The sequence below is a fragment of the Ascoidea rubescens genome (genome assembly GCF_001661345.1).
Source record: "Ascoidea rubescens DSM 1968 unplaced genomic scaffold ASCRUscaffold_13, whole genome shotgun sequence".
In the NCBI taxonomy this organism is placed as follows: Eukaryota; Fungi; Ascomycota; class Saccharomycetes; order Ascoideales; family Ascoideaceae; genus Ascoidea; species Ascoidea rubescens.
The window spans coordinates 146,984-173,324 of NW_017962925.1; the positions used below are offsets into that span (position 1 = coordinate 146,984).

Genomic DNA, 26,341 nt, shown 5'->3' on the forward strand with positions numbered 1-26,341 from the left:
CATCATAATTTTATGAAATGTTTTCATTATATTTATGGTTGGAAAGAGTGGGACCCACACGGGTGGTTTTCTCGGATTTCTGATAATTTGCGTTGAATATGAACTGCATATTATTGATATCATATTATGAAGTATTTAACAAATAAATGTAGATGGAGAGAGAAAAAAAATAATAATAAATATTGGGAGAGAAGAAAAAAAATAATAATAATAAAATAAAATATTAGAAAAACACATATACAAAATACACAACTTCCAAAATAAAACCCATATTAATTTTCTGATCTTCATTCATCATCTTGTATATAATATGCCTGATCTTTCAAATTTTCACTGTTATGATCAAAAGTTTCGGTCCCAGAAACAGTATTGTCGATTGCATTTTCATTTCTGTTTGAATTTTCGTTATTATATTGATGTTCATGATCGTTTGGAATTCCAAATTCATTGTCAGCATCTTCTCTTCTGATGTGTGGAGACCTATCTCTAATTTGGTGTTCTCCGGATTCTCCTCTAACAGGAGATCTTTCTCTTGTGTTGTAGGTAGAAGCATCAGGTCTTCTTCTTTCTTGGAAATTACCTCCACCTCTATGAGAGTTTCCACGAGAGCTGTAGCCGACATATGAAGAACCGTAACCGCCTCTTTGATAATAGCCACCTCTAGGGACATAACCACCTCTGCCATACTGCTGAACACCAGAGTATCCAGCTCTTTGCTGGTATGATCCACGAGGAGCGTAACCACCTCTTTGAACGTAGCCACCTCTTCCCATATTCATATTCATGTTGACACCCATACCATATCCACCTCTGGGCATGAATCCGCCCCTTTGATAACCACCTCCTCTAGCATTGAAAAACCCACCTCTTCCATATCCTCCTCTTGGAATGAAGTTACCTCTTGGAGCACCAGTGTAGGTTCCCCTTGAAGGATGTGGGAAAGACCTTGCCCATTGAACTTTTAACGCGCCTTCGATTTCCTTTTTATTTTCTTCTTCGGCAGCTGGGGAGCCATTGGGGAAATAGCTATCAGCTCTTGGACGATTTTCGTCGTCAAAGCCATATTCACCTGGTTGAGGGACATGTCTTTGCTCTTTTGGCAAGATAATAGGGTCTTCTGTAAAAGCTTTCAAAGCCTTTTCAGCGTCTTCGGTGTTTTTAAATTCAACAAAGGCATATGGAGGCCCATCAGGGGTTTTTGTTGGAGGAACAACTAAACGGATCAAAGGTCCATAACTAATAATAGGTGGTTGGTGATTAAGAGTTAATATAATGAGATTTTGAAAAAATGAAACGGTATAATTGATAGAAAAAGCAAAAAAAAAAAATTGATTTGAAATGATTTTGAATTTGAAAATTGATTTGAGAAATTTACTTTCTTTTTTTTTTTAATTGAAGTGGGTTTGGGAAGAGATGGAAGTGGACATGGTAGGGTGAAAAAAAAACAAAAAAAACAAGAAAAAAATTGAAATGGACATGAAAGTAAAAATGAAATAAAAATTAAAATAGACGTGAAAATGAAAGTGAAATGAAAGTGAAATGAAAATGAAAATTGAATATAATAATCTAATTGGATGAGCGATATTGGAATTTGATGACTTTGGAATGAATATTTGATAACAATAGATTGACTTTGAATTGGATTTAGCTTAGAATTGAGAATTTGAATAGGATTGAATGACTGACATTAGATAACATTTTGAGATTGATTGATTGATTAATTGAAAAATAGATCGATCGATCGATAAGAAATGCTTATAGCAGTAAATTGAATTAGTATTGTTAACAAGAAAATGTAGCAAGATCTTGATAAGAACTTGAATATTAATGATGCCTTTATAACAACTTGTGGATATTCTTGATTTGAAATAAATTTTTGTCAAGCCACATTAAATTGTGATTGAACAAAACAATAAGCAGCAGCAAAAAAAAAAGTAAAACTTGAATTTGATGGTATCAAAAAGGCGTTATAAAATCAGAGGAAGCAACAGGAGAAAACAAAAGACAAAAGATTAAGAGGTAAGTTCAATTCTGAAGCAACGTAACAGCAACCTGAAGCGTATCATATTAAAATCAAAAAAAACAGGACAAACCATGCAATAATTCCAATAGCATCTGCATCACAACCATATCCATCATAACCATCCCTAAATCAAACTAAGATAAAAATGACAATGTTGAAAACCAAAACTGGATCAAAGAAAATGGAAAAAAACCTCAACAAATTCAAAATAACCTGAAAATCAATGTTTATTAGAAAAAACAACACTTACCCTTCAAAAAAAGGAGCTAAATCAACAGATTCAACAGGCTTTCCGAAACCTGGTGGAAATAGTGATTAATGTCAGTAAAGCTGTTCAAAGATCCTCGCACTGGAGACAGCTCAAAAGAAGAAAAGAAAAAGCACAGCAACATACCAGTAACGTAAAGAGTGCTCTTCGACATGACGAGATATATGATGTTGCAGCAGGAGATAAGTGCCTACAAAAACAACTCTAGGCTAAAGCAGCAAAAGCAGCAGAAGCAGCAAAAGTTTTCCTCCAATTTTTCATCAAGGCACGTGTAGGTCACGTGCATTTCTGGAGGGGCACTCGGTGCATTTCCGGCAAGAGAAGCTCAGCGCTTATTCAACGAAGGTGAAGAAGACGATAATGGAGCACTCCTTCAACTCGTATTCTAGTGCTGGAGCCCATGGTGTGTTTGGTGCTGAAAATGTGCTGCTGGGGCAGGATGGCCAGAAGGGCAACTTGGATGCGTTTGTTGTCTGGATGAAAAAGGCCAAAAGAGAAGCTGAGCAGTTGCTAGTGGACCAGGCAGAGGAGGAGCAGACGTTTTACAGAGAGATTGAGCAGGAGCAACAGAAATTGCAACTGCTTGCTTTGGAGAAGGCCCCTCTGCCAGAGGACCAGTTTGATAGCGCCAACATTCTCAATGGCTCTTTTCTTGATCCTGATATTGCAGTTCAGCAGGAGGTTGTGATCACTGAAAAGCAGATCCAAAATCAACCACACAATGCCATTTTACTGGACAAAAGCTTAGTACAAGTTCCTCAAGAAAACCAATCAAATCTGCTACAAAAACACGATATTGCTTCTTTTACTGAGACTATAAGCGAACCACAAAATCTCACTTTCGCTAATGTACCTCACAACAATGCAATTACTATATTTGATAATGAAATCATTGATCTTAATTCACAATCCGACGAAGATTATGAGGAAAATGATAATGAAGAAGAGGAAGCTGACAATGAAGAGGAAGGTGATGAATATTATTCCGATGAAGACCAGCTGTATAACAAGATCAAAGAAATCGAGGAGTCCTCAATTCCATACAATCGAAATTTGGTGGCTCTTGACCATATAGTTAATGCAAACCATATTAATAGTTTAGAAGAAATACAAAATTTTAATAAAAGCGACCTGAACTCTCCTATTCCTGAAAATGCTGCCTTTCATGAAATTTCTGATGAGGATGAAAATGACGACCAAAAATATGAACAGGATTTTAATAGTATCACCAATCCCAATAATATCAATAACATCAACAAGATTGATCAAATTGATAACTTTCAAAAATTTGATAATTTCAATAATAACTACAATCAGCAGAACATATTTGATGATTCTAAACAGAATCTAGATAACTATGCTCAATATAATGATCCCGATCAATTGTTTTCTTACCCAAAAGTTCCAAACTCTTATTATCCTCAGTATCTGAGATTATTTAATAAAAATGATATGTCAAACTATGAAAGTTATCACATACCAGAAGATCAAGATCAAGATCAAAATTCAGATTATTATTATGATGATCAAGATGAAGATCAGGATCAGGATCAGGATCAAGTTGAGAATTACAATTCCCAAGTTAATTTTAATTACAATAAAAATATTCACACAGAAAATAATTATGTAACTCCAAATAACACCAAAAATAACAACCCAAACCCAAATCCAACCGATAAATCTGAGAATCTTCATTATCCCGACTATAATGATAATTTGAACTTCGATGGTGTCCAACTGAATGATAAGGACCATGAAAATCAATTCCTACCTGATCACCAAAATTTTGGTTCTAAAACTCTACCTGAAAACCATGATTATATAAACCTAGATTCAGATCAAGGATATGATGATACCATTACCAATAATAATAATAATGACCATAATGACCATAATGACCATAATGATGATAATGACGATGATAATAATATTTATGGCTATATATCAGGCTCTCATAGCAATTATAGAAAGGAACATAAACTTGAAGAAGGAGATGAAGAAAAAGAGGATGATGATAATGAAGAAGAAGAATATGAGGAAGAATATGAGGAAGAATACGAAGAAGAATATGAGGAGGAATATCCTTTCGAAGTTCAAAATGAAGAACTGGATGAAAATGATCTGAATTTTCGATATGAACATGATAAGACCACTAAATCATTAGAAAACAATAATTTTGAAAATGAAATTAAACAGGAAGAAAGCTTCTCTTCCACTAATAGCAAACATAATTACGAATATCAGAAAGTTGAAACAGATGCAGATAAAGAAATTTATAATTATAAAGAGGGCCATAAACATAGTCAAGCAAATGATGATAACGATAATAATGATGCCGATAGTGAATTTGAAAATCCTTATGATAAAAATGATGAGGGTGAATGTCAAAATGAAGATCAAAGCAATTTTGAAAGCAAAAAGTTTAAATCAAATACTGAAACGATAGACAGTAGTAATAATACCAATGAAAACGAAAATGAAAGTGAAAGTGAAAGCGAAAATTTGCTTTTAGAAGAACTGCTTGCAAATTCAAAAAACATTGATGAAAATAGTAAAAAATCACTGGGAGCCCTGAATCCTTTCATTGCTAATTCTCGGCCATTTGACTCGAATTCAGAAAATTCAGAAAATCAATTATATGGAGAGTCATTAAAAGCTTTTGATCAAAACATGATCATTGACAAATTAAATGTTAATGAGAAACAAGGAACTCTCCGGATTCAAAATTTACCAACGCCAACAATACAAACTTTTGATGAAGATATTAGTAACCTCGAGGAAGATCTGGAAGAATATAATAATCTTGAAGATTTGAATTATGCTTCAAATAAAGAGTTACAACATGATTTTGATCAGAATATGATTAACGCAGCGGAAGAGTTAGATGATAACATTAAAAACATTGAGAATAATTCTGAAGAAGATTTAAAAGTTGATATTGAAAAATATGAAAAATCTGATGTGATTTTGGATGATTTAGAAGAAGAAGCAGATAGTAACAAAAATATGGAAATAGAACAACTTACAGCTGAATCCGCAATTATGGAAGTTGAAAACTTATTAGTCTCAACAGACATTGAGGATATTGAAATGGCAGAAGAAGAAGAAAAAAAGGGAAAAAACAATTATTCTAGTATTACAGAACAGAAAACGATTCCTTCATTTGAAATCACCAATACTCAAAAAATAGGTGCCATAAATATTGAAAATATCAATGATAATGATTTTAAAGGAAACAGTGCGCAAGAGGAAACCGTGGACGAAGTACAAAAGAAAGATGTTTTAAACGAATTGCAAAACATTAATCAAGAGCTCTTTTCTAAAGAAGACATTAGAATAGATAAAGATAAAAGTGAGAACGATATTCTAAATAAACATGAAGACGAAAATAAAAATGAAAATGAAAATAAACATGAAAATGGCATTGAGAGTAAGGAAATATTGAGTATTGATCAAATGAAATATACTCATAGTGAAACTGAAAATGAAGAAACTGAAAAACATTTCCAGGCGAATAAAAATCAAAAAAATCATCAAATTGATAATACTATTGAACCCCAAAAGAAAATTTTTGATGAACAAAAACAAATAGAAGAAGATGAATTAATTAATGAGATAGATGAAGAAAAGTTAGGTTTAGAAGAAAATGTAGATAATGGTCAAAATAATTTCGTCAAAGAAATGGTTATGGAACATCAAGAAAATTCACAAAGTTTAGAAACTGAATCTTCAAAAAAATTGGTTTTAAATGAAAAATTAGAAAACCTGGAGTTGGAAATACTGAATGAACAACAAAATATTGAAAACCGAGATAAAAGTATTGATGAAAAGGGAAATAATAATAAAATTAATAAAAATGAAAATGAAAATGAAAATGAAAATGTTGAGAGGAAAACCTTTAAGAGAACTCAATCAGATGTTGAATTTGTGAATAATGAAAACCAGCTAAAGAAAGCAAAATTAGATAAAGATGATGATAATAAGCTAATTACTGATATAAAGCCTGACAACAAGATTCAAGGCAGTATAAACAATAAAGAAAAAGCAAATTCTGAAGAACCGGTTGCTGAAAGGATATTTGATATTTCATTATTTGAGTCTATTGAATCTACATTTGAAAATAATTCTCAAGACGGGAAAGACGAGTAAAACCCAAGCCTATGTAGTCTATGTTGGTTTTATTAAGATTATTATAAAAAAAGTAAAAATTATATATTTAAGAACTTCAGTTATTAAGACAGTTAGAATGAAAATTTGCCAAAAAATAAATGTAGAAAAGAGTAAAGTCAAAAAAGTTAAAAAAACCAAAAAAAGAACAAAAACGTAGTTGAAGAATATTGTCAGAAAAAAAATGTGTCTAAACCTATATACAAGAGACAGCCGAAAGGATTAAAAACAGAAAAAAATGGGAATAAAAAAACAATGAAAATGGTAAAAAATTTGGAATTTAACTTCTTTATGCAACATTGTTCATGAAATACTCAAAACATAAAAAGAATATAGTGCTGTTTAATACAGACCTTGTCACTGAAATGCTAAGGCCTCTATACATTCTTCTGGTTGGTAGTTGTAATTTTCTTCTTTTTAATGGCAACTTTTCTTGACCAGATTGGAATCTTAAAATATTGCTTACAATGTCTCTTTGCATAACAGACTTGACAGTGTCAAGAGGGAAGACTGTTATCCAGCTGAAAATACCCGATAAACCACCAGCTAAAGCAATAGCAATTTGATTAGTTGGGATCTTCAAATTAAAAAAGGAATCTGAATTGAAGTCAAAAGGATTTAAATAAATGTAGCCATTTTTATCAGAGAGTGCATTGATGGTCAATTTGAAAGTTTCATAAACACCAAAGTAAAATCCAGAACCTATTGCATCTCTTACAACATGGAATCGAAAACCAGAATATAGACCTAGGATCCCCTCAGATTTAATGATTTGTTTTGCAACTTGATAGGTTGATTTGGGCAAAATATTCTTCTTAAAATTATTTTTGCTGTCCAACAATATAGCGATTTGAGAAAACAATTTTGTAAATTCAAAAGGACAAGCAAAAATTGAAACCAAAGCACCAGATATCATACCAGCAGATACAGACACTGGGATATTATTGTAAGTTACATACAAAGCTCTCTGTTTGTCGGTTAAATCCTTGTTGTAGTATGAACTTTGTCCAATAAGGTTTTTCACTACCACAGATTCATAGATCAGAGATATTGTTGGTTTTAGCGTGGTGTATAAAGAGACACTCAAGGATTTAGAGCAAGAAGTAGACAATATTGGGGCAGTTATCCCACGATAAAAACCTTTAATTCCCTCATGCCTGAGAGTTTTTCTAAAACAATCAAATGAGTTTTTGAACGAAGGATGGGTCTGGATTCGAGTCTTTATAGTGTCTAATGGAAACCCAACAAACGTCGATATTATTGAGGCAGAATATGATAGAATAGTTGGTCTCCAGTACTGTAAATATGGTGGTAACGTTATGATAGCATTTTGAGAGACGATATCACTACCAGTAATAGCAGGAACAGAAAGATTTAGCTTTGACGAATTTGGAGGTGGATTAATTGAACTATCTGACATCTTGGGACAAACTTGAACTCAAACATACTAATCTCAGCTGGATGGAGGTGATTGTAAATAACAGGCGTTGTTCTATTGTTATTTCTACTAGCTCTACCCCTAATCCCCACTGTATCGCTATCTTCCACTCGATATATTGTATTTTCGCAGTCTGTGATTCATCAACTTCAACAGGAAAATCTTAATTTTTTGTCAGTTTGAAAAAAATATATTGATCGGAAGTGGTACTTCCGACCACCGGTGATAAGGCATCACTAACGAACACTGATCTAGAGTTTTCCACGCGGTTTGTTAACTCAATCTCAGCTTCCGTTTTTCGGCGCAAGTATTGGCGAACACTTACCCTGTCGGCCAGAAAAACCAGAGCGAACAGAACTGAAAGAATCTGCTGCTTTTGCTGTTTTTGGAGGAAAAGCAGCAACTGAACGACAGAGAGAAGATGAAACCAATAGTGCTAGTGCCTAAACACAAGTTAAGGATACTCGCCAAAGTTACAGCTGAGGCCTTCAACCAGACCTACAACCCTACGTGTGCCAGAACCGGCGCCAAATACTTGAGAAGAAACTTGAAAGGTCCTACCATTGCCAGTTACTATGGTCCAACAGATTTCCCATCTTTCAAGGAGTATAAGAAATTGTTTCCTGATGTTACTTTATACGATGATAAAGAAGACCATAGGTTGAAGAAAGTGGCTGCTTTGAAGAGAAGAGGTAAAGGTGCTCCTCCAAAGAAGAAAGCTGGTCCTGGCGGAGACAAAAAGAAGAAATAATTCTATTCTTGAATCTCCATAGCTTTGCTTGTACATAACCAGTGCCAGTTATTGATTAAAAAATAAACCAAAAACTATATATATTTCTATTTAATTACTGCAATAACAGTTAAATAATTCTTTTCTAAACAGCAAAATGCTTTTAATACAGATTTCATTTCCATCATTCTTTTTAAGCCGATCAACAAGTTGACTGTCAGAGTTTTCTTTATTTTTAGGGTTGTAATTATTATAAGTATTGTATATGAAGATTTCTTTAAAAAATTCTAAATTAAACGAATTTTTAATGCTGTTTTTAATTGATAAATAATAGTAGGAATTGAATATTATATCGTTCAATTTGAGGGATTCATTTAACAATTTCAAGTAGTTTTTTCTTTCACCCATTTTAAATTTAATTCCATTGGGGATTCTATTATTATCTTTAATTTTTAGCATGATTAAAAAAATTGGGAAAAAATTTAAATCAATTAACAAAATCTCAAAATTTAAACTAACAAAATCAATTAAAATGATTTTAAGAATTAAAAAACTCGAGAAAAATATTAAAATTGTAGGTAATAAAAAGATCAATATAATAAATATAAAGGTACCCAAAATTAGTTGATCGATTTCGAAATTTTCAAAATCAATTCTTTTTCTAAAGATGTTATATTTTTTCCCATAAAACAATCTAATTAAACTCTTTAAAATCGAAACCAATATTTTTAATATTTTGAAAAGTGAATTATAAATTATAAGAATATTAAAATTTATAAATTTATTTAAATCAATTAAAATTGATATGATTAAACTTAGCCCTAAAAAATATGATAATCTTATGAATATGAAATTTATTATAAAATTTTTTATAATGAAATCGTTAAAAATTGCAAAAAAATTTAAGATAAAAATTGAGTAAAATTCAATAATCCATAATATTAATTCACCAAAAAATTTTGATAAATTTTCGTTTAATTTTAAACCACCGGGATTATCCATTAGCCATAAAGTTAATTTCATTAGACTATTTTTCATTAAGAATAGTAAATTTACGAGAGATGAATGTAATAATGATTGAAAAGAATTCAAATTGATAAGATTTGAAACAGTCATACCAACTATGATATCATTAATGATTAACCATAAAGTATTGTATAATTTAATATAATTTGTATAATAATTGAAAGAATTTTTCAATTTAATTATATCATTGTTATTATTATTATTATTATTATTATTATTATTTTTCTTTTTATTGAGTAAATTCAAAATCGATGAAACATTATTATTAATATTGTTATTAGTAAATGAGTTTCTTAAATTATATAATTTAATAAATTCTATTGGTAAAAAATAAAATTGAGATAGCCTTAGGTTTAATTGATTTAAGAAAAAAGAATTTTTCAAAACCTTGGTATTGATTAAAAGATTTAATAGATTAATAATTGATAATAATATAAATTGAAATAGAGATACTAAATTAATCAATAAGAATTTAATTGAATAATTTAAATTTTTCAATATCAAAATTTTTTTAAAAAACTTAAAGTTTAATAAAACCAAATTCAATGAAAAATTTAAAAAATTAAATAGAAATTGATTTAAAATAAACAAAATATTATTGATCTTATAATTATTATAAATATTTATGTTATTATCGAAACTATAATTAGAATTTTTATTAATGAAATGATTCTTATTATTGACAATATTTAGTCTTAGGAAATAAAAGTAATTTAGTAATATTATAATTAAATTAAAAGCTCTTTCTTGTTTATTTAATGAAGAGGGCAGATTCTTTTTACCTTTATCTTTATCTTTATCATTATTAGAATTATTGTCTAGAAAATGAAGAGACAAATTTTTTAAAATGATTGTTTTTTCAGATTGATTAATACTGCTATCAAAACCGTCTGAATTATTAAATTGATTATAATTAATGTTATTGATAAGAATATTGATAAAAATGTTATTATTTAGGAACAAGTTTGATTGGATTCTGATTTGGTTAATTGAGTAAAATTGCATCTGTCTTGGATTTGGAGGATCAAAAATAATAAATTTGTAATTCAATTTGCTGTTAATGATCGGGTAGCTATGATAAGAAACTGAGGCATCATAGCTCAATTGAAGCAAATTCCGGTTATCATCTGGATCGCAGTTGATGGAAGCTATAACTCTTATATGTTTGTCGCTTTTGAAGCAAGAATTGGTGGCAAAATCAGCAGGAACAACAGAAACAGCAATAAAATCCAGCAGCGTAACTTGCAACCCAAGAACAACATACTTAACATTGTAAGACAAAAGAATATCAGAGGCCCAGTAGAAATGAATAAGAGACAGTTGGGGTCCAGACATGGTGCAGCACATCCATTGCCGGTGTAGTCGTTGGAAGCAGCAGCAGCAGAAGAACAGGAAGCAGAAGAAGATGCTGGAGAGGCAGAAACCCAGCAGGATCAGCTGATACAGTCGGAATGCACGTGATGATGTATAATTACGAAACGCGAATTCACGATGTTCTAGATGCCGAAAACGCCGTTATTTACGGTGTTTCGATTGCATGCACGTCTCGAACACATGCGAACATCCGAAGGAGAGTTCCACAGATACGGTCCAGCTCAAAGAAGTTGAATAGACCGCGTTTCCATCTCAAACCAACAAACCTTTTCTGGGAGGACTTCTGACTTGTTAAATACTCTTTGCTTTGCTTTGTCACTTTTCCACCTATTGCTATTTTTTGCTCAACCTCAACCTCCCATCCATTGAAAGACACAGCTTCCTTCAAAATGCCCTCTAACACTGACGATTTAGTTCCTGAAGATGCTCCAGGTTATTATGTGACCGAGAAGAAAACCTTGGAGGAGTACAACAAGTTGGATGCTGAAGACGAATCTTTGGTCAAGTGGAAGAAATCCCTAGGTTTAGACACCTCTGCTTTGTTACCTGTCAACCCCAATGATAATAGAAAGGTTGTGATTTTAGAGATGGCCTTGTTGGTTGATGGTAAAGAACCTGTTGTTGTTGACTTGAGTGACGAGAGTGTTTTGAAGACGTTATCCAAAAACCCTTTTAAGGTCGAAGAAAAGTCTATCTATAGGTTGAAAATCAAATTCAAGATACAACATGAAATCGTCACTGGTATCAAGTACTTGCAAGGCATAAGAAAAGCTGGTATTACCTTAGACAAGTTGGAAGAACCCTTAGGTTCTTATGCCCCCAACACTGTTAACAAACCATATTACGAAGTTACTCTTCCTGAAATGGAGGCTCCTTCCGGTATGTTGGCTAGAGGCACTTATGGTGCTGTATCCAAGTTTGTTGATGATGACAAGCAGGTTCATTTATTGCTCAATTGGGCTGTTGAAATTGTTAAGGTTGGTAGAGCTTAATTTGTCTGAAATTTGCTTTTTTTTACTTCATCCGTTAATTATCAACTATCAATTATCATTTGCTTATCACTTTATCTATCTGTCATCACTTCTCAGTTATCACTTACAGTTATTAGTTATCACTTTCAATTTCAGCCATAATATAACAGTTACTAATTCTCATTCACTTTTTGTCCATTTTCATGAAATTTTATTTTATTTTACTTTACTTTATTTTATTCTATTTTATTTTATTTTATTTTATCTCGTTTTTGATTATTTTTTGATCTTTTACCACTTTATTTTAATCACTTATTTTCATTTTTTGCCTTTTACCTTTTTTCTTCTATTTTTTTTTACTTTTAATTTTTTAACTTTATAATTAACATATCCAAAATTTCCACTCTATAAATAAGACTGAAATTAATTCAATACTAAACCTTTCTTTACTTGATCTGTCATTCCACTTGAACAGTTGATAATAAAATAATATAATTTATTCATAAATTTTATAAACATATATAAAAGAAAATAAAAATCAATTAAAAAGGAAAATAAAAGTATTAAAGTAAAAACAATAAAGTGCTGTGACATTAGTTAAATTTAATTTATCATCATAATCTTCAAGTATAAAAAAATAAAAAAATAGCCGGCATAAAATAAACAATTGTTTTTTATATTTATGAAAAACAATTTCAAAAGTGAAAAAAAATAATTTCAGTATAAACATGGTAAATACAAGGTAAATCATATCTTATATATAAATTGGTTTATCAAATAAACCAAGATTAGATTGTTTTTTTATATATTTTTTAGGTTTTTTAGTTTTTTTGTAGTTTTGCACAAGAATAGAGAAAAGTTAACGTGTTTTTTTTTGAAGGAATTCACAGGATTTATATTTATATGCTAACTTTAATATTCACAGTATGATAGCAGTTTTGAGAGACAGTTTGAATAGACAAGAAGACAGTTTTGTTAACAGAAAATGATCTGTCTTAAAATGCCCATGAAATAAGAGAAAAAAAAAAAGGTAAAAAAAAAAGGTTAAAGCATGAATTGAAAATTTAATCATTTAATCAATATCATCAACATTGGTGGTTTCGGATAAATGAATTAGTTTTTCAATAGAAGCTAAATGCTTACCATAAGTAGGTTTTGAAATTTTTTGTAAATATTGTTTGATTTTTTTAATTAAAATCTTCTTTTTAGGTCCTTCAGTAATATCAACTAATGTTTGAACAACGTAGTTAGCAAATTGGTCTTTCATCATCAATGCTAAAGAAGAATTATCATCAACTTCTTTGTTATCATCTTTTCCATTACCTTCAAGAACTTCATCAAGAATTCTGTATCTGTTTTTGATCGACCCATAAACAATTGATTTTTCAACAACATTTGAGGCAAATTTATGTTTGGAAAAAGTTACAACGTTTCCTAGAACCACTTCACACATAGAATCACGATCATTAGGTTCTCCATGTTGTAAAATATGTTGAATAACATAATTTCCGTATTGGTCTTGACTTAAAAAAAATGCATATTTAGAAATCTCATCCAAGATAATTTTTTGGTCTTTTCTTTCGCCGTATTCTAATAGTCTTTGAATAACTCTACATCCATAAGGGTTAGTTGATAGATGGTAAATGTGTTTTTGCAAAATCTCTAAAATAAAACGAACTTTATCAAAGGGAATTAATTCAATAGATTTTTGAATAACATGATTACCATTTTGGTCTTTAACACAAACCAAAATATGATCTTTTAGTTCATTAATAATAGAAATTCTTTGGTCAACATCAATTGCTTCAATAGCTTTTTGAACAACTCTGCAACCGTACATTTGTAGAGACAAATCATAGATATGACCTTGCATTAATTCAAACAAAACATTTTTTTGAACGTCTGAGCCGAATTCAAAAAACTTTTGAATGACATAATTTCCAAAAACATCAACCATTAATTCCATTCCGACACCTCTAATTTCATTAAAAAAAACCTCCTTTTCAGCTTCAGGAGAATCTTCCAATTGTTGTTGAATGAACCTCGAACCATGTTGATCTTTAGAAAACTCAATGCCATGATTGAAAATATCCTTTAAAGTGTATTCTTTATTTGATTTGTTAGCACGAAATTTTTCTAACAAGGGACTTCTATAAATATGAGAGCCATTAGGCTTTGAGGTTGAAGCTCCAGATCTATTTGGTGGAGGTGAAGATTTTGATTTGTTTGATTCACGTTTTGATTTACGTTTAGAAGAAGAACCGTTATTTGCAGGGTTTGGGGGAGATAAAGCTTTAGTGTTAACTGGCGAGGCTTGACCATGCAAGAGAGGAGAAGAAGCAGGCATTGGTGGAGTTAAAGGAGCATGAGTAGGTTGGGGAGCTAACATTGGACTTGAAACTTGACCAGGGGCAAAAGGCAATTGAGGCTGAAACATATAAGGGTTGAATGAAGGGAACATGTATGGAAAAGCACGAAAATCGGGAGATTGAAGAGGATTTTGAAGAGGATTTGGAAGAGGAGTTGAGGAAACATTTTTGGATTCATTTGGTTTAATTTTTTCATCTGATAAGGCGTCAAGCGAGTCTTTATTTTCATCAGATTTATTATCAGAATTCAGGTCTTTGGTTGAGATGGAAGGAAACTCTTGAGGAGGATACTCATGAGACATTGCAGGATGATATTGCATTGGCATCATTGGCATTGGATAATTACCATAAGGAAAGGCAAATGGGTTGAATAATTGAGGATAAATGTCAGAAGGTTCTTGTTGTTGAACTGGTTGATGCATATACATTGAGGTGAAAGTTTGAGCAGCAGCAGGGTTCCAGGTTTGGTGGAAAGTAGTTTCAGAAGAATTGTTGGTAGAAGCAGGCGTTGAAGTGGAAGCAGAAGTGGCAGTTTTAGCGGAGGAATTGTTATCATTTGAACTGGTTTCCAGTTGAGTTTCTTTGTTTGTTTGAGGTTGATTTTGAGAAATTTGCAAAGCTCTTTGATTAAGTTGTTGTTGGACTTGTTGTTGAACTTGTTGTTGAACTTGCTGTTGAACTTGCTGTTTGAACTGTTCGACTAATTGCAGTTGTTGCTGTTGCTGTTGTTGAGATAAGATTGAATCATTTTTATCAAAGATGATGGAATTTATATCTGGGCGACTTAGAGTATCAGGACTGAAAGAAATGGAATTACGGGCATTGGCGTTGTTGGAGACATTATTTGTACTATTGTTATTATTGTTGAAATTAGTAAGGTTTGAGTTACTTAAACTATTAGCAAGGTTAGTTTGAGAGACCAAGTTAGAGTGATCTAAAGTTGAAACTGAATGATTTGGAGAAGTGTAAAAATTGTCAATTCTTTCAGATAAAGATTGGCCTTTTAGATTTAAAGTGGGTTCATTGATTGAATTTGGAGAAGAAAGTAGAACCGGGTTGTTGTTGTCAAGAAAACTTGATCTTCTCGTTGAGATTCCACTTCTGTTATTATTTGCACCTAAAGATAATTTACCTAAATTTCCTAACAATTCAACTTCTTTAGTGGCTTCTGCAACAGAAGAAAATTTTTCCAAGAATTTTCCAGGGTTTGAGACAGTTGATGGAAAACCACCACTAATTGAAGCAGCACCGAACATTTTGGATTGATGCATTTTTGGATTATTGAACGAGCCTAGTGGAGCAGATATAGCAGATAAGGTGCCCTTTGTTAAACCAAAGGGGCCAGATCTAAAGATATCACTATCAGCGTCGCTACCATTAACACTTCCACCTGCAACCGAGTTTGACTTTGAGAATAACCCACTTGTAGAGCCAATATTTGTTGAGAGGTGAGCATTGCCGAAAGTATTAGTGTTGAGGCTAAGATTGTTAAGGCTATTGAAAGTATTGAGGTTGTTCAAGGTGTTGATGTTATTGAGGTTGTTTAAATTATTGAGACTGTTTGCGCTGTTTGAGTTGAGATTAGAATTATTGCTGTTGGATACATTCGCATTTAAACTAGAAACAACACTGGCAACATCGTTATCAATCAGATTTAAGACATTTTGGAACTGAGAAGAAGACGAAGAGGTAGGATTATTGGAGGTATTGGCAAAAGGAGATAAAGAGGTGTTTGAAGACCAGGGATTTTTGGATATGGAGGGCTGAGTATTCAACACAGAAGAATCATCTAAAAAAAAGGGCATTATGTTAGCTTTGCTTGTTGCAGAGAGCTTGGTGAAAGCAGAGAAAAACGAATAAAAGAAAAAACAGAAAAAAAAAGGGTTTTGCAAAAAAATTTATAGGAAACAGGCAAAAGAATAAAGCACTAAAGTACTGTAATATAGTTCAAATATAAAAAAAAGAAGTTCAAAAAAACGTAAATGAAAAAAAATATGCTTCTACAGTCAAAGCACAACAGCCCAAAGCGCCACATACCTATCATTTTCTGGTGAATGCTATTGCTGATATCCTGCTTATGTTTTTTATTGTTTCGCTGTGGTTTGAATATTCCTTAGATGGTTTCCATCAGTAGAACAGCCTCAGCACAAAGAGAAGGTTGTAGAGGAAGGTTGAGAAAAAATTTATTCCAAGCGCCGGCGCGCGGCCCGACAGTCGATCCACCGCAGTGGCTCTGCTGCGGTATGCAGCTGGGGTCTGCTGTTTATGCGCGATGTGCATTGAGACCGCAGCAGTGGGTGCTACCGGCAGCAGCAGCAGCAGCACCTGAATCAACAGACTCGCCAGGCCTCAGATATATGGGGCGAAGTTGAACTTCAGGAAGATCCTGGATCGTGCTCTCGATTCGTCGTCGTCGCCTCCGAGAGCGTAGTTGCCCAAGCTGTCAGGACGCTGCGTGCCTCTTTCCTTCTGCTCCTTCTTCACCCTTCTGGTGAGGGTTTCGATGCACTTGAATCTCTTGTTCCAGTTCGAAACATATGAGCTTTGAAGTTTCCAGATCGACGAAAAGTCGGTTGCCAAAAGACAGATGTTTCTCACATACATTGCAAGGTTCCGATGAGACACAATTTTGTAGCTGCATGCTGAAAACACCTCGGGGATGGTATCGTCCACTAGAAAGACCTGAACCCTGAACATCAAATCTCTTAATTTTCTGATTCTCTCAGCTTTTTTAGCCTTGCTTTGGGCCTTGACATCAATCTTAGTCCTAATCTCTGGAATCCTCTCACTTTCATAGTTGTTTCTAGTTTTAATTGCGGAACCAAAATCATTTTCAATTTTGGTTTCAGCTTCGGTTTCAGATTTTATTTCGCTTTCAATTTCAGCATCACCTTCATCATCACAATCACAGTTCACTTCTGATACATTGGCAGGAGAAATCACAACATTAACTGTATTAAAAGCCCCAAATTTATGATTGAAAGGATATCCAGATTCGTCAAAAAAGATATTAACAAACGTGTTTCCAATATGTTCTATTTTTCTATCACACGTAGGATCATCTTCATAATTAGGCATCATTGACGTTGTTTCAAATACTACTTGACTAATCTGATCTCTCCAAACATAAGCATATTTGCCATCACGATCGTTTTTTTTATCCAATCCAGCTGTAAAATGTTGTGTATCACCTTTTAATCTAATTAGATACCCAAGCCCTTTTAAAAATTCATAATAAGCCATCGATCCTCCTCTATTTAATAAAATCTCATTATCATCTCGTTGCCCAACTCCAATATAAATAATACCAAATTTAAAATAATCAACAACTAATATATTATCAATCACTGTTCTAATATGGTTCATGTATTTATCAGGAACTAAAATCGGATGAGATTCATCAAACATATGGTGTATGAGTTGTGTTAAATAGAAATTTGGATAAACCAAATTGGTTGGAACCCCATAAGATAACAACTGATTCCCATTTCCAGTTAAATTCTCAACAGATGAATATCCCATCATTGCCTTATCAATTTTCATTTCAAATCTCAAAATACCGCAAGAAGTTCTAATAAACATCACCGCTTCTCCTTCAGAACCTTTGCTGTGAATTGTAACAATACTTCCACCACAAATCCATGTTTGTGTTTGATAAAGTTTATCCTTCAAATATTCTTCCTCCCTAATAGTCACTGCTAAATCGAAATTTGCACATGCAAACCTTCTAATCAAATCAAGGCAAACATAACTTTGACTATCTTTCATATCAACAATATTAGCATCTTCAACTCTACTGAAAAGATTCTTTACAATATAAGGAACTACTTTTTGTCTCATTTCAATATTCATTTTCAAAAACCAGGTAATAATGACATCATAAGAAGTAGATATCAAATAGTCTGAAATTCTTTCATTATCAAGAGGATCCGGTTTGTCTCTAGTTAACGTTTTTTGTGTGATAACCAAATGTGGTGCCTCAACACTATTTCGTTTTTGTGATATTGTTGATGATCTCTTTATCGAAATATCGGTATTATGATCTTTAAATGCATCAATAAATGTAAAAGCAATAGCAAAAATTGACTGATAATCTATTACAGTGAAGTTCGAAGTCAAAGAAGGTAAGTGAACTAAGGATAATAAAAATTCTAAAATAAAAGGTGAATATTTCTTGTTTGAAATTAAGCTTTGCAATTTTGTGGTAATCGGTTTTAGTGTTTTTTTGACTGAATCTGGATATTCATAACAACATAATGTAATTACTTGAATACACTCTCTAACTCCATCAATATGAAGAGTACTTAATCCCTTAAATAATGAATAAACAATCGTGTTTTTATCATCAGCAGAAAGAACTTTTTCATATGGTAAAATAGATCCCAATAATTTAACATGAAAACAATGTAAAGCTTTTTTAACGTCCATATTTATTTTCAAAAGAAAAGTGTTGTTGAGTTGAATATTGTCACAAGCTAATTGACACAACTGTTTAATTTTAACATTTGAATATTCAAACAAAGCTAAATTTGACATTTGAAAATGAAGACAATACCAAACAAATATAACTATCTCCATTTCTTCGCATCTAGTCAAAACTTCAATATACAACCCTAATAGATAATCTGGATCAATATAATTATTTAATAAATCTGCATTATGTTCATCATTATTAATTCTAATTTCAGTTGAATAAATACCATATTCCAATTCAAAAAGCTCTGAAATCTCTTTATCTTCTTTTGCAACATCAAAATCTTTTAAAATAAACCCATTTTCAGGCAAATCATAATAGAGAAAATAAATTCTTTTCTCATTAGTTGCTCTTAGTTTTAAGAGGAAACATAAAATGATTTTTAAAGTATCGAGACTATCAGTATTGGTGCTGAACTCGGGTTTGGCTAGATTAAATAAACAATGATATGAAATCTTAAGTAAAAGCTGATAAATAATGGATGGCTTAAGAGTATCGTTATTAGCAGAAGATTTGATGAAAATTTTAATTAGAGCAATAACATAAGAAAGTAATTTTTCTGGAGGAGAATAGCAATCAGGGACATCAGAAAATAAATATTTTTCCGGTTTTAAGTCCTTAGTTTTGCCTCTGGAGTCTGTATAATGATTATTACTATTACTAGTAGAAGTAGAAGTAGAAAAATAATGATTGATACTATTAGAAAAATAAGAATAGTTATTATTGGAAGAAAAAGTAAAATTATAGGGGATTGCCAGACACAATTTAAGATAGGTTTTAAGATCTTTGGTGTAGAAAAAACCCATGATTTTTTTCAAAAAAAGCTCCTGAAATAACTCAAACTCAACATTGGAAAAGACATCACAAAGCAATTTGTCCAAGATAAAGCTTGCTTCGGAGTAAGTCTCACTATCCCCAGCCAACTTTTCAATCATGAAAAAATTGCAATTGGAATTTTTAGTTTTTGGCATCTCAAGAAGCTCATAACAAACATCTGTCATGCCAAAAAGATACTGGATTGCAAAAGCAACAATTTCACTAGCTAAAGAGAGATTTACCGCTTCTTCATAAGTATTATTAAAAAGTTTTAAAATTTTTTTTCTGAGAGAAACATCGACAAAAACCAACTCCTTAAAAATATTGTCAGAGCACTTTCTGTTTGCAATAAATTTATGTTTCAACAAATTGTGGCAATATATCTTTGATAGCGTTTGAAAGGCTGCTGGGTTTAAAGCTGAGGGATTTAAATAATCTTTATCTTCATAATAATCAACAATTAAGTGGTAAGTTGGGCTATCTAATAATTCAAGATTTTTAACTGCAAATTTAATAAAATTTCGATTGCCAAAATTTGATAATATATTTTGAGAATCGTGAAGAATTGAATTTAAAAGATACAATAATGTGCAGTTATCATCATCATAACGATTAAAATCAATTGCATCCATGATGTCAAAAATAGTGTAGTTTCCACTTTCTTTATTACCAAAATCCCAGTAATTATTTGAGTAAAACAAAAAATTTTGACTATTGTTTATGATATAAAGAATGAATTCCAAAATTTTTTTTGATACAATAAAAGAATTGTTATGTTTTACAGCAGAATAAAAAGAGTTAAAAAGACCCTCAAAGGTATAACGATAATTGTTTTTAAAATTTTCCAAATAGTAAGAAAGCAATTGTTTTAATAAATTTAGTGAGCCAGCAACAGTATTTTCATGATTAATCTTTTGAGAAAAGATTTCCATGTGTTGAGCATCATTTGGTTGGATGATGGCGAATCTTAGTGATAAATCCTCATAAAGATAAGTGTCATCAAAGTTTTCATTTTTATGTTCATTATTGTGGTCATTGTCATGAATACTATCACGATCATTATTATGTTCATTGTCATAATAATCGCTATAGTAATTATCTTCAGAATTATCAGTTTGATCAGCATTTTTTGATTCAATATCATTAGGTGTGAACAAAAAGTCGAAATTAAAGTTATTAGAGAAAGAAAAAGTGGATGAAGGATTGGAAGAAAGACTAGGATTGGAATTAAAATTAAAATTGTTGTTAAGTTTACTTTCGGTGATATTATTTGCATCAATGTTTTCATTAATTTTTTGATATTTTAACGTTTGGTTTAAATGTTTGCCAGAAATGATATAAAGTAAAATTTGGTTAATTTGCAAAAATGAGTTTTTATTTAAAGGTGTGTGAATATTATTAGTAAAAGATAGTAAGTTTCTAATAATGTCAGAAATTACAGGGTCATAGTTGATTCTTTCGACTTTAATCATTGAATAGCATGCTAAATAATTGATGAGGGTGATAAATAAAGAGTTTGGAAATTTTCTATTTAAAGACAACTGATTAATAATAGTTAAACAATTACGAAAAACGTTTCCATTTTCAGTTATTGAAGATAAATAAAGAATGTTTGATAAGAAAATTTCTAAATTTGATTTGTCGAAGTTACTATTAGGTAAGAGATTAATTAAATAATCCAAGAAATTGATTAAGGAATTTAAAAGTTTGGGAGATAATAGAATATCGTTTGTAAAAGATTTATTGATAAAAGTTGGTAAACTAATTGTATAATAAAGGTCAATGTTATAATTCTTTGAGGAGGAGGTTAAATCTCTTAAAATAAAGTTATTATCCTGTTTTATTGAATTAATTAAATCAATTTGAAAGCTCATTTTATTCAAGTCAATTGGTTTAGCATTTGTTGGAATAGAAGGAAGATTATTAGTGTTTGAGACAGAAGCAGAAGCAGAAGCAGAAGCAGCAGCAGAATTAAAATTAGAAGCAGAATTAGAAATATGATTAGAATTAGAAGCAGAAATGGCGTTAGCAGAAGAGGTAGAAGCATTATTAGTAGAAGTAGAAACATGTTTGGCATTATTAGAAGAAGAAAAAGCAGAGGAATTATCGATTAATAAAGTTAAAGCGTCAATGAACAAGTCAAAATTGGGGTCTAGAACTTTTTTGGATAAATTTGAAGAAAGATGTTTATTTAGTTCAATATTATTAATAACATTATTTTGTGGAATGGAGAGATTGAAGTAATAATTGATTAAGATGGATCTATAATAGATTAATTTTACAGTATTATTTGATGAGAGGTTGTCAGCTTTGATGCATTGGATTAGTAGATTTAAGATATCCTTTCTTAGAGAGGAAGATAAATCTCTTGATAGTAAATGAGAAGCATTTAACCAAATGTTGTTTATTTGCAGAGAATGGAATTTATTTTTTGATATGGAGTCAGTTAATTTGAGGATTGCATTTAATTTTTGGTTTGGTAAACCTGTTAGTAGAGTATTGAATTGGTCTATTAAATAAGCAGTTGGGTTTGAGTCTAAATTGGAAGCAGGGTTTGAATTTAGGTTTATATTGGAAGATAGAGGTGAATTGAGATCAGATTTAGTGATTAAAGACTGAGAAGAAGAGTTAATTATATTTGAAAAGGATCTTTGGTTTAGAACTTTTTTCCTGTAATGATGTTTTTTATTTGAAGAGAAGATTCTTGAAAAGGTTGTTGAGGTAGCAGAAGATTCATTTGATTGGTGGGATTGAATTGATTGGTTTGACTGATTAGATTGGTTTGACTGATTGGATTGGTCTGACTGATTGGATTGGTTTGAGAGATGAGAATTGTTTGAATTGTTTGTATTTGAAACATCCAAGCTAATTGTATTATTTGAGTTGACTATTTCTAAATTTTTATTGGAAATAGAAGAAGGAATTGCAGAAGAAGTAAGGGCAATTGAAGAAGTAGTGGGAGGAATTGAAGAAGAGGTTGAAAAGGATTTGGGTAAAAGTCTTCCAAAAAAGGAAGAGGAAGAGGAGGAGGAAGAAGAAGGAAATCTATTAGTAGAACTAGAAGGGTTAGCAGAATTGGGAGAGGTGGGAGAGGTAGTAGAATTGGTAGGTGTGGCTTTCGATGGAGAGGAATAGGTTGAGTTATAGCCAGAAGCAGAGGCATTAGCAGAAGCAGTGGTTGTTGTACCAGTTCTTGAACAAGCAATTGGGCTCGATACAGCAGTAAGAGGTAGAGTGGTTCTTGAGCCAGATTCTGAACCAGCTTTTAGTGTAAAGCCCAAAGAAGACTTTATGCCAGCTCTTGAGCTGTTTTTGAGTGTTATATTTGAACTTGAAGTAGATCTTGAGATAGTAGCGGTTTTGTTTGAGACAGAAGATGAATTATCGCTGATGCCAATGGATTCAGTCATATCATTTAAGTCGTTAATATCGTTATTATCGTTAAAGGTATTGATTAAAGTGGGTTTAGTGTCGTTTTTCTTGTTTTTTTTAGGTTTAATATGTCTATTATAATGAGAAGGGGGCATGGGAGGCATACTCAATAAATTATATATTTTTATTTTATTTTATTTTATTTTTAAATTTTTTTTTATTTTTTTTTATTTTTTTTTACTTGTCTAATAATAAGTTTGAAATGATATAATGGTTTAAGTTTTTTAAGTTGTAATTATTGGTTTTTTTTATTAGTGTTTTGTTATTAATCTTTTGACTGTTTTAATTTTAGTGATTTTAATTTTAATGATTTTATCAAATTTAAGAAAATTAATTGATTGGGTTTATTGAATATAATGACAAAACAAGCAAAAAAGGGAAATAATGAAAAATTTATAATAAAATGGGAATATGATATAATATACAAAATTAAATAAAGCAGGTGGTTATAATATAAATAGAAAGAAAAGAAGTTGCTAGATGAAAAAAAAAATGGAGAACAAAAATAGTAAACGCAAAATGCTGGAGAACTATGGAAAAGATAAAGAAGATAGAGAAGAGGAAGGAGATGGAAAAGCTGAAAAGCTGAAAAAACAAGCTACAAGGAGCAAGAGTCACCAGAGCTGTTTGCTTGATGTGTCTAGGTGTGGGCAACAGCCAGGAAAAGCCAGGCACCTAGTGTTTTTGCAGCACTGACATTGTTATTCCAGCCTCTCTGTTGCTGTTGCTGCTTCTGCTGTTGCTACTGCCTCTGCTGCTTCTGCTTCTCCACCGGCACTGTTCCACCGGCTCAGGCCTAGAACCTCTCTTCTTTGGCCTCAACTCGGGTGTAGCTTGAGAGCTCGCCCACTCCGGCTTGGAAATCCATCCAGGGCCTGAGCAAGCTCGCTGTGCACCGTAAAACACTGAACACATTGCACAGTGCCCCAGAAGCAGCAGCGTTCTCTGTAAACAGTGCTGTCTCTCGTGGAAATGCTTTTGAGGAAGAAGCAGCGTCGGAAACAGCTGCAGAAGAGCCCGAAATGGTGCTCGCATGTTCAAAGCGCGTAATGCATCATAATGCATATGCTATTTAGATTGCGTCTACATGCATGTATTTTATGCGTTGGTAACGCTCTTTGCACGTGAGTGTTACGCTATTGCTTACGTGATGAACACGTGCTTTGATTTTTGATTTTTTTAATTTTGGCCAATGGAAAAATCGAATTTGGTTTTGGGAAGGAAAAGCAGCTGGAGAAGCTGAAGCTGAAGGAGTTGGTGACACAGCAAACACAACACATTTTAAGATGCTTTCGATATCTGCTTCTAGAAGGAAGTTGTTTAGCTACAACAGAAGTGTCTGGGCTGGGGCTCTTCGTCCCTTGTCCTCTTCTACAGTGCTAGACACACAGGCCAAAGCTCCACCACCACCCAAGACAACTGATGATTTCTTGAAAGATGTCTTATCAAGAGTCCAAAAGACAGTTTCTTCTGATGACAAAAACAAAGACAATTCTGCTACTGGTGCCTACAACCGTTATTTCAATCAGGCCTCAAGTTCCAGAAATGGCTACAGAAATAACAATTTTTCAGGGAATAACAACAATAACAATAATTACAGAAACAACTTTAATAGAAATAACAATTATGATAGAAATAATAACTTTAACAGAGATAATAACTTTAACAGAGATAATAACTTTAACAGAGATAATAACTTTAACAGAGATAATAACTTTAACAGAGATAATAACTCTAACAGAAGTGACAATTTCAATAGAAATAACTTTAATAGAAACGATAACTCCAATCAAAATGATAACTTTAACAGAAATAACTTCAATAGAAATGATGATTCCAGAAATAACAATTTTAATAGAAACAATTACAACAACTCCAATAGAAACAATTTTTTCAATCAATCAAATCAGTCTTCATTCCAATCCCAATCCCAAACTCAAACTCAAGCTCAAGCTCAAGCTCAAACCCCAAAAGTTCAAAGTAAAACCGATAGACCACACGCTCAATCAAAAATTCTTCCTTCTTCTTTCAACCGACAAAAAAATTTCTTTAAAAGAGACAATAACCAGCAAAAGAACAGTGCATTCTTAGAAATCGATGCTAACGAATTGGCTGATATGATGGATGGTTCAACATCAGCATCAGCATCAGCATCGGCATCAGCATCAGCATCAGCATCAAACTCTGCTTTATCTCATTCTGCTAACGAAATTAAAACAAAATTACACACAAAATTAAACTTCTTTGCTGAATCTGTTTCAAGAAGAAGATTAGAGGCCCGAAATGGGAGAAGAGCACCTAGAAACAATCAAAATCCTTCTTCCTCAAATCAATTTTCAAACTCTCCTTCAAGTTTCCAAAGATTTAGATCAAATCAATTACAATCAAAATCAAATCCTAATTCACCTTCTTCTTCCACTTCTTCCCAAAGACCTTCTAGATTTGTAAGAACTTCTCCAAGATCAAGAAACTCTAGAAGATCAACCGACGTTCCTATCCCTAGATCTTCATATCAACCATCCGCCTACATTCCTTCTGATAGTGTATCCTCATTGTTAGCTTATTCACCAAATATAGGCTTCAATCAAGAATCAAGAATTCGTAAAGCTGTTTTCAAAATTATGGATCAAAATTTCCTCACAAAAGATGAACTCTTTGAAAGAGCCCAAAATCCTTATTTACCTCATTTAACGTCGGTTCAAATACCAAGCATCTCCCCACCTCCAAATCATTTATCTTATCAAATTGCAAATAAAAAGTCAAAATATTTCTTCACTGATAATACCTCAATTACTTCTCTAACTGATGATTTCTTTCGAAAAAATAAAGACAATTTAACCAATATTCAAGATCAATCAAGATTATTTGAAAAAATTGTTCAAGGTAACTATAAATCTGAGATAATATTAACTCCATTTCCAAATAATTTAGATGAAAAAATGAAAGTTAACTTCAATGTAGCAAAATCCTCTTTAAATCAAAATCCAACAATCGACTCAAAACTCAAAAAAATTGTTTTCCCTTCATTAGTTGGTTTAAAGGGTGTTTCTCAAATTAAAACTCTAGTTAATTCAAAATAAATAAATATTTATTTCTAATCACTGTAAATATAATAAATATTATTTTTGGTTCGAATGTTCAAGTTTTTTTTTTGTTCATCTAATTTACTCTATTATTTTTTATTTGTATTTATTAAAAAAAGTTAGATCTAAAATCAAAATAATTTAGCACCCTTTTAATATCTAATTTAAAA

At 31.8% G+C, this 26,341-nt stretch overlaps 10 protein-coding genes across 10 annotated transcripts; 4 read left to right on the forward strand and 6 right to left on the reverse strand.

The window, feature by feature from the left end:
* Window positions 1-87: 87 nt before the first annotated feature.
* Window positions 88-2,480, reverse strand: ASCRUDRAFT_87636 (uncharacterized protein). Its single transcript, XM_020194972.1, has 3 exons — window positions 2,418-2,480; window positions 2,274-2,322; window positions 88-1,236 (listed from the first exon to the last, which is right to left on the reverse strand). The coding sequence occupies exons 1-3, from the start codon at window positions 2,443-2,445 to the stop codon at window positions 288-290; spliced, it is 1,026 nt and encodes a 341-aa protein (XP_020045495.1). The 5' UTR covers window positions 2,446-2,480; the 3' UTR covers window positions 88-287.
* A 171-nt stretch (window positions 2,481-2,651) lies between these two features.
* Window positions 2,652-6,440, forward strand: ASCRUDRAFT_9592 (uncharacterized protein; the record flags this gene model as incomplete). Its single annotated transcript, XM_020195192.1, has 1 exon — window positions 2,652-6,440. One exon carries the CDS (start codon window positions 2,652-2,654, stop codon window positions 6,438-6,440), a length of 3,789 nt encoding a protein of 1,262 aa, XP_020045496.1.
* Window positions 6,441-6,620: 180 nt separating this feature from the next.
* On the reverse strand, window positions 6,621-8,025 carry ASCRUDRAFT_77275 (ornithine transporter of the mitochondrial inner membrane). Its single transcript, XM_020193795.1, has one exon. It carries the CDS (start codon window positions 7,876-7,878, stop codon window positions 6,748-6,750), a length of 1,131 nt encoding a protein of 376 aa, XP_020045497.1. The 5' UTR covers window positions 7,879-8,025; the 3' UTR covers window positions 6,621-6,747.
* A 199-nt stretch (window positions 8,026-8,224) lies between these two features.
* RSM27 (mitochondrial 37S ribosomal protein mS33) lies at window positions 8,225-8,964 on the forward strand. The gene has a single exon (XM_020193796.1). It carries the CDS (start codon window positions 8,318-8,320, stop codon window positions 8,645-8,647), a length of 330 nt encoding a protein of 109 aa, XP_020045498.1. The 5' UTR covers window positions 8,225-8,317; the 3' UTR covers window positions 8,648-8,964.
* On the reverse strand, window positions 8,693-9,941 carry GPI1 (phosphatidylinositol N-acetylglucosaminyltransferase). The gene has a single exon (XM_020188793.1). The coding sequence runs from the start codon at window positions 9,740-9,742 to the stop codon at window positions 8,738-8,740; it is 1,005 nt and encodes a 334-aa protein (XP_020045499.1). The 5' UTR covers window positions 9,743-9,941; the 3' UTR covers window positions 8,693-8,737.
* A 1,371-nt stretch (window positions 9,942-11,312) lies between these two features.
* RDI1 (Rdi1p) lies at window positions 11,313-12,333 on the forward strand. Its single transcript, XM_020193797.1, has one exon. The coding sequence runs from the start codon at window positions 11,416-11,418 to the stop codon at window positions 12,016-12,018; it is 603 nt and encodes a 200-aa protein (XP_020045500.1). The 5' UTR covers window positions 11,313-11,415; the 3' UTR covers window positions 12,019-12,333.
* A 736-nt stretch (window positions 12,334-13,069) lies between these two features.
* Window positions 13,070-16,171, reverse strand: ASCRUDRAFT_37996 (mRNA-binding protein PUF3; the record flags this gene model as incomplete). Its single annotated transcript, XM_020190814.1, has 4 exons — window positions 13,070-14,927; window positions 15,047-15,066; window positions 15,314-15,756; window positions 15,925-16,171. The coding sequence occupies 4 exons, from the start codon at window positions 16,169-16,171 to the stop codon at window positions 13,070-13,072; spliced, it is 2,568 nt and encodes an 855-aa protein (XP_020045501.1).
* Window positions 16,172-16,670: 499 nt separating this feature from the next.
* DSE2 (Dse2p) lies at window positions 16,671-23,255 on the reverse strand. Its single transcript, XM_020193798.1, has one exon. The coding sequence runs from the start codon at window positions 23,190-23,192 to the stop codon at window positions 16,716-16,718; it is 6,477 nt and encodes a 2,158-aa protein (XP_020045502.1). The 5' UTR covers window positions 23,193-23,255; the 3' UTR covers window positions 16,671-16,715.
* A 52-nt stretch (window positions 23,256-23,307) lies between these two features.
* On the reverse strand, window positions 23,308-24,171 carry ASCRUDRAFT_77280 (uncharacterized protein). Its single transcript, XM_020193799.1, has one exon. It carries the CDS (start codon window positions 24,121-24,123, stop codon window positions 23,764-23,766), a length of 360 nt encoding a protein of 119 aa, XP_020045503.1. The 5' UTR covers window positions 24,124-24,171; the 3' UTR covers window positions 23,308-23,763.
* Window positions 24,172-24,371: 200 nt separating this feature from the next.
* ASCRUDRAFT_77282 (uncharacterized protein) lies at window positions 24,372-26,223 on the forward strand (the record flags this gene model as incomplete). Its single annotated transcript, XM_020193800.1, is given in 2 exon segments — window positions 24,372-24,703; window positions 24,722-26,223. 2 exon segments carry the CDS (start codon window positions 24,375-24,377, stop codon window positions 26,166-26,168), a joined length of 1,776 nt encoding a protein of 591 aa, XP_020045504.1. The 3' UTR covers window positions 26,169-26,223.
* Window positions 26,224-26,341: the final 118 nt, after the last annotated feature.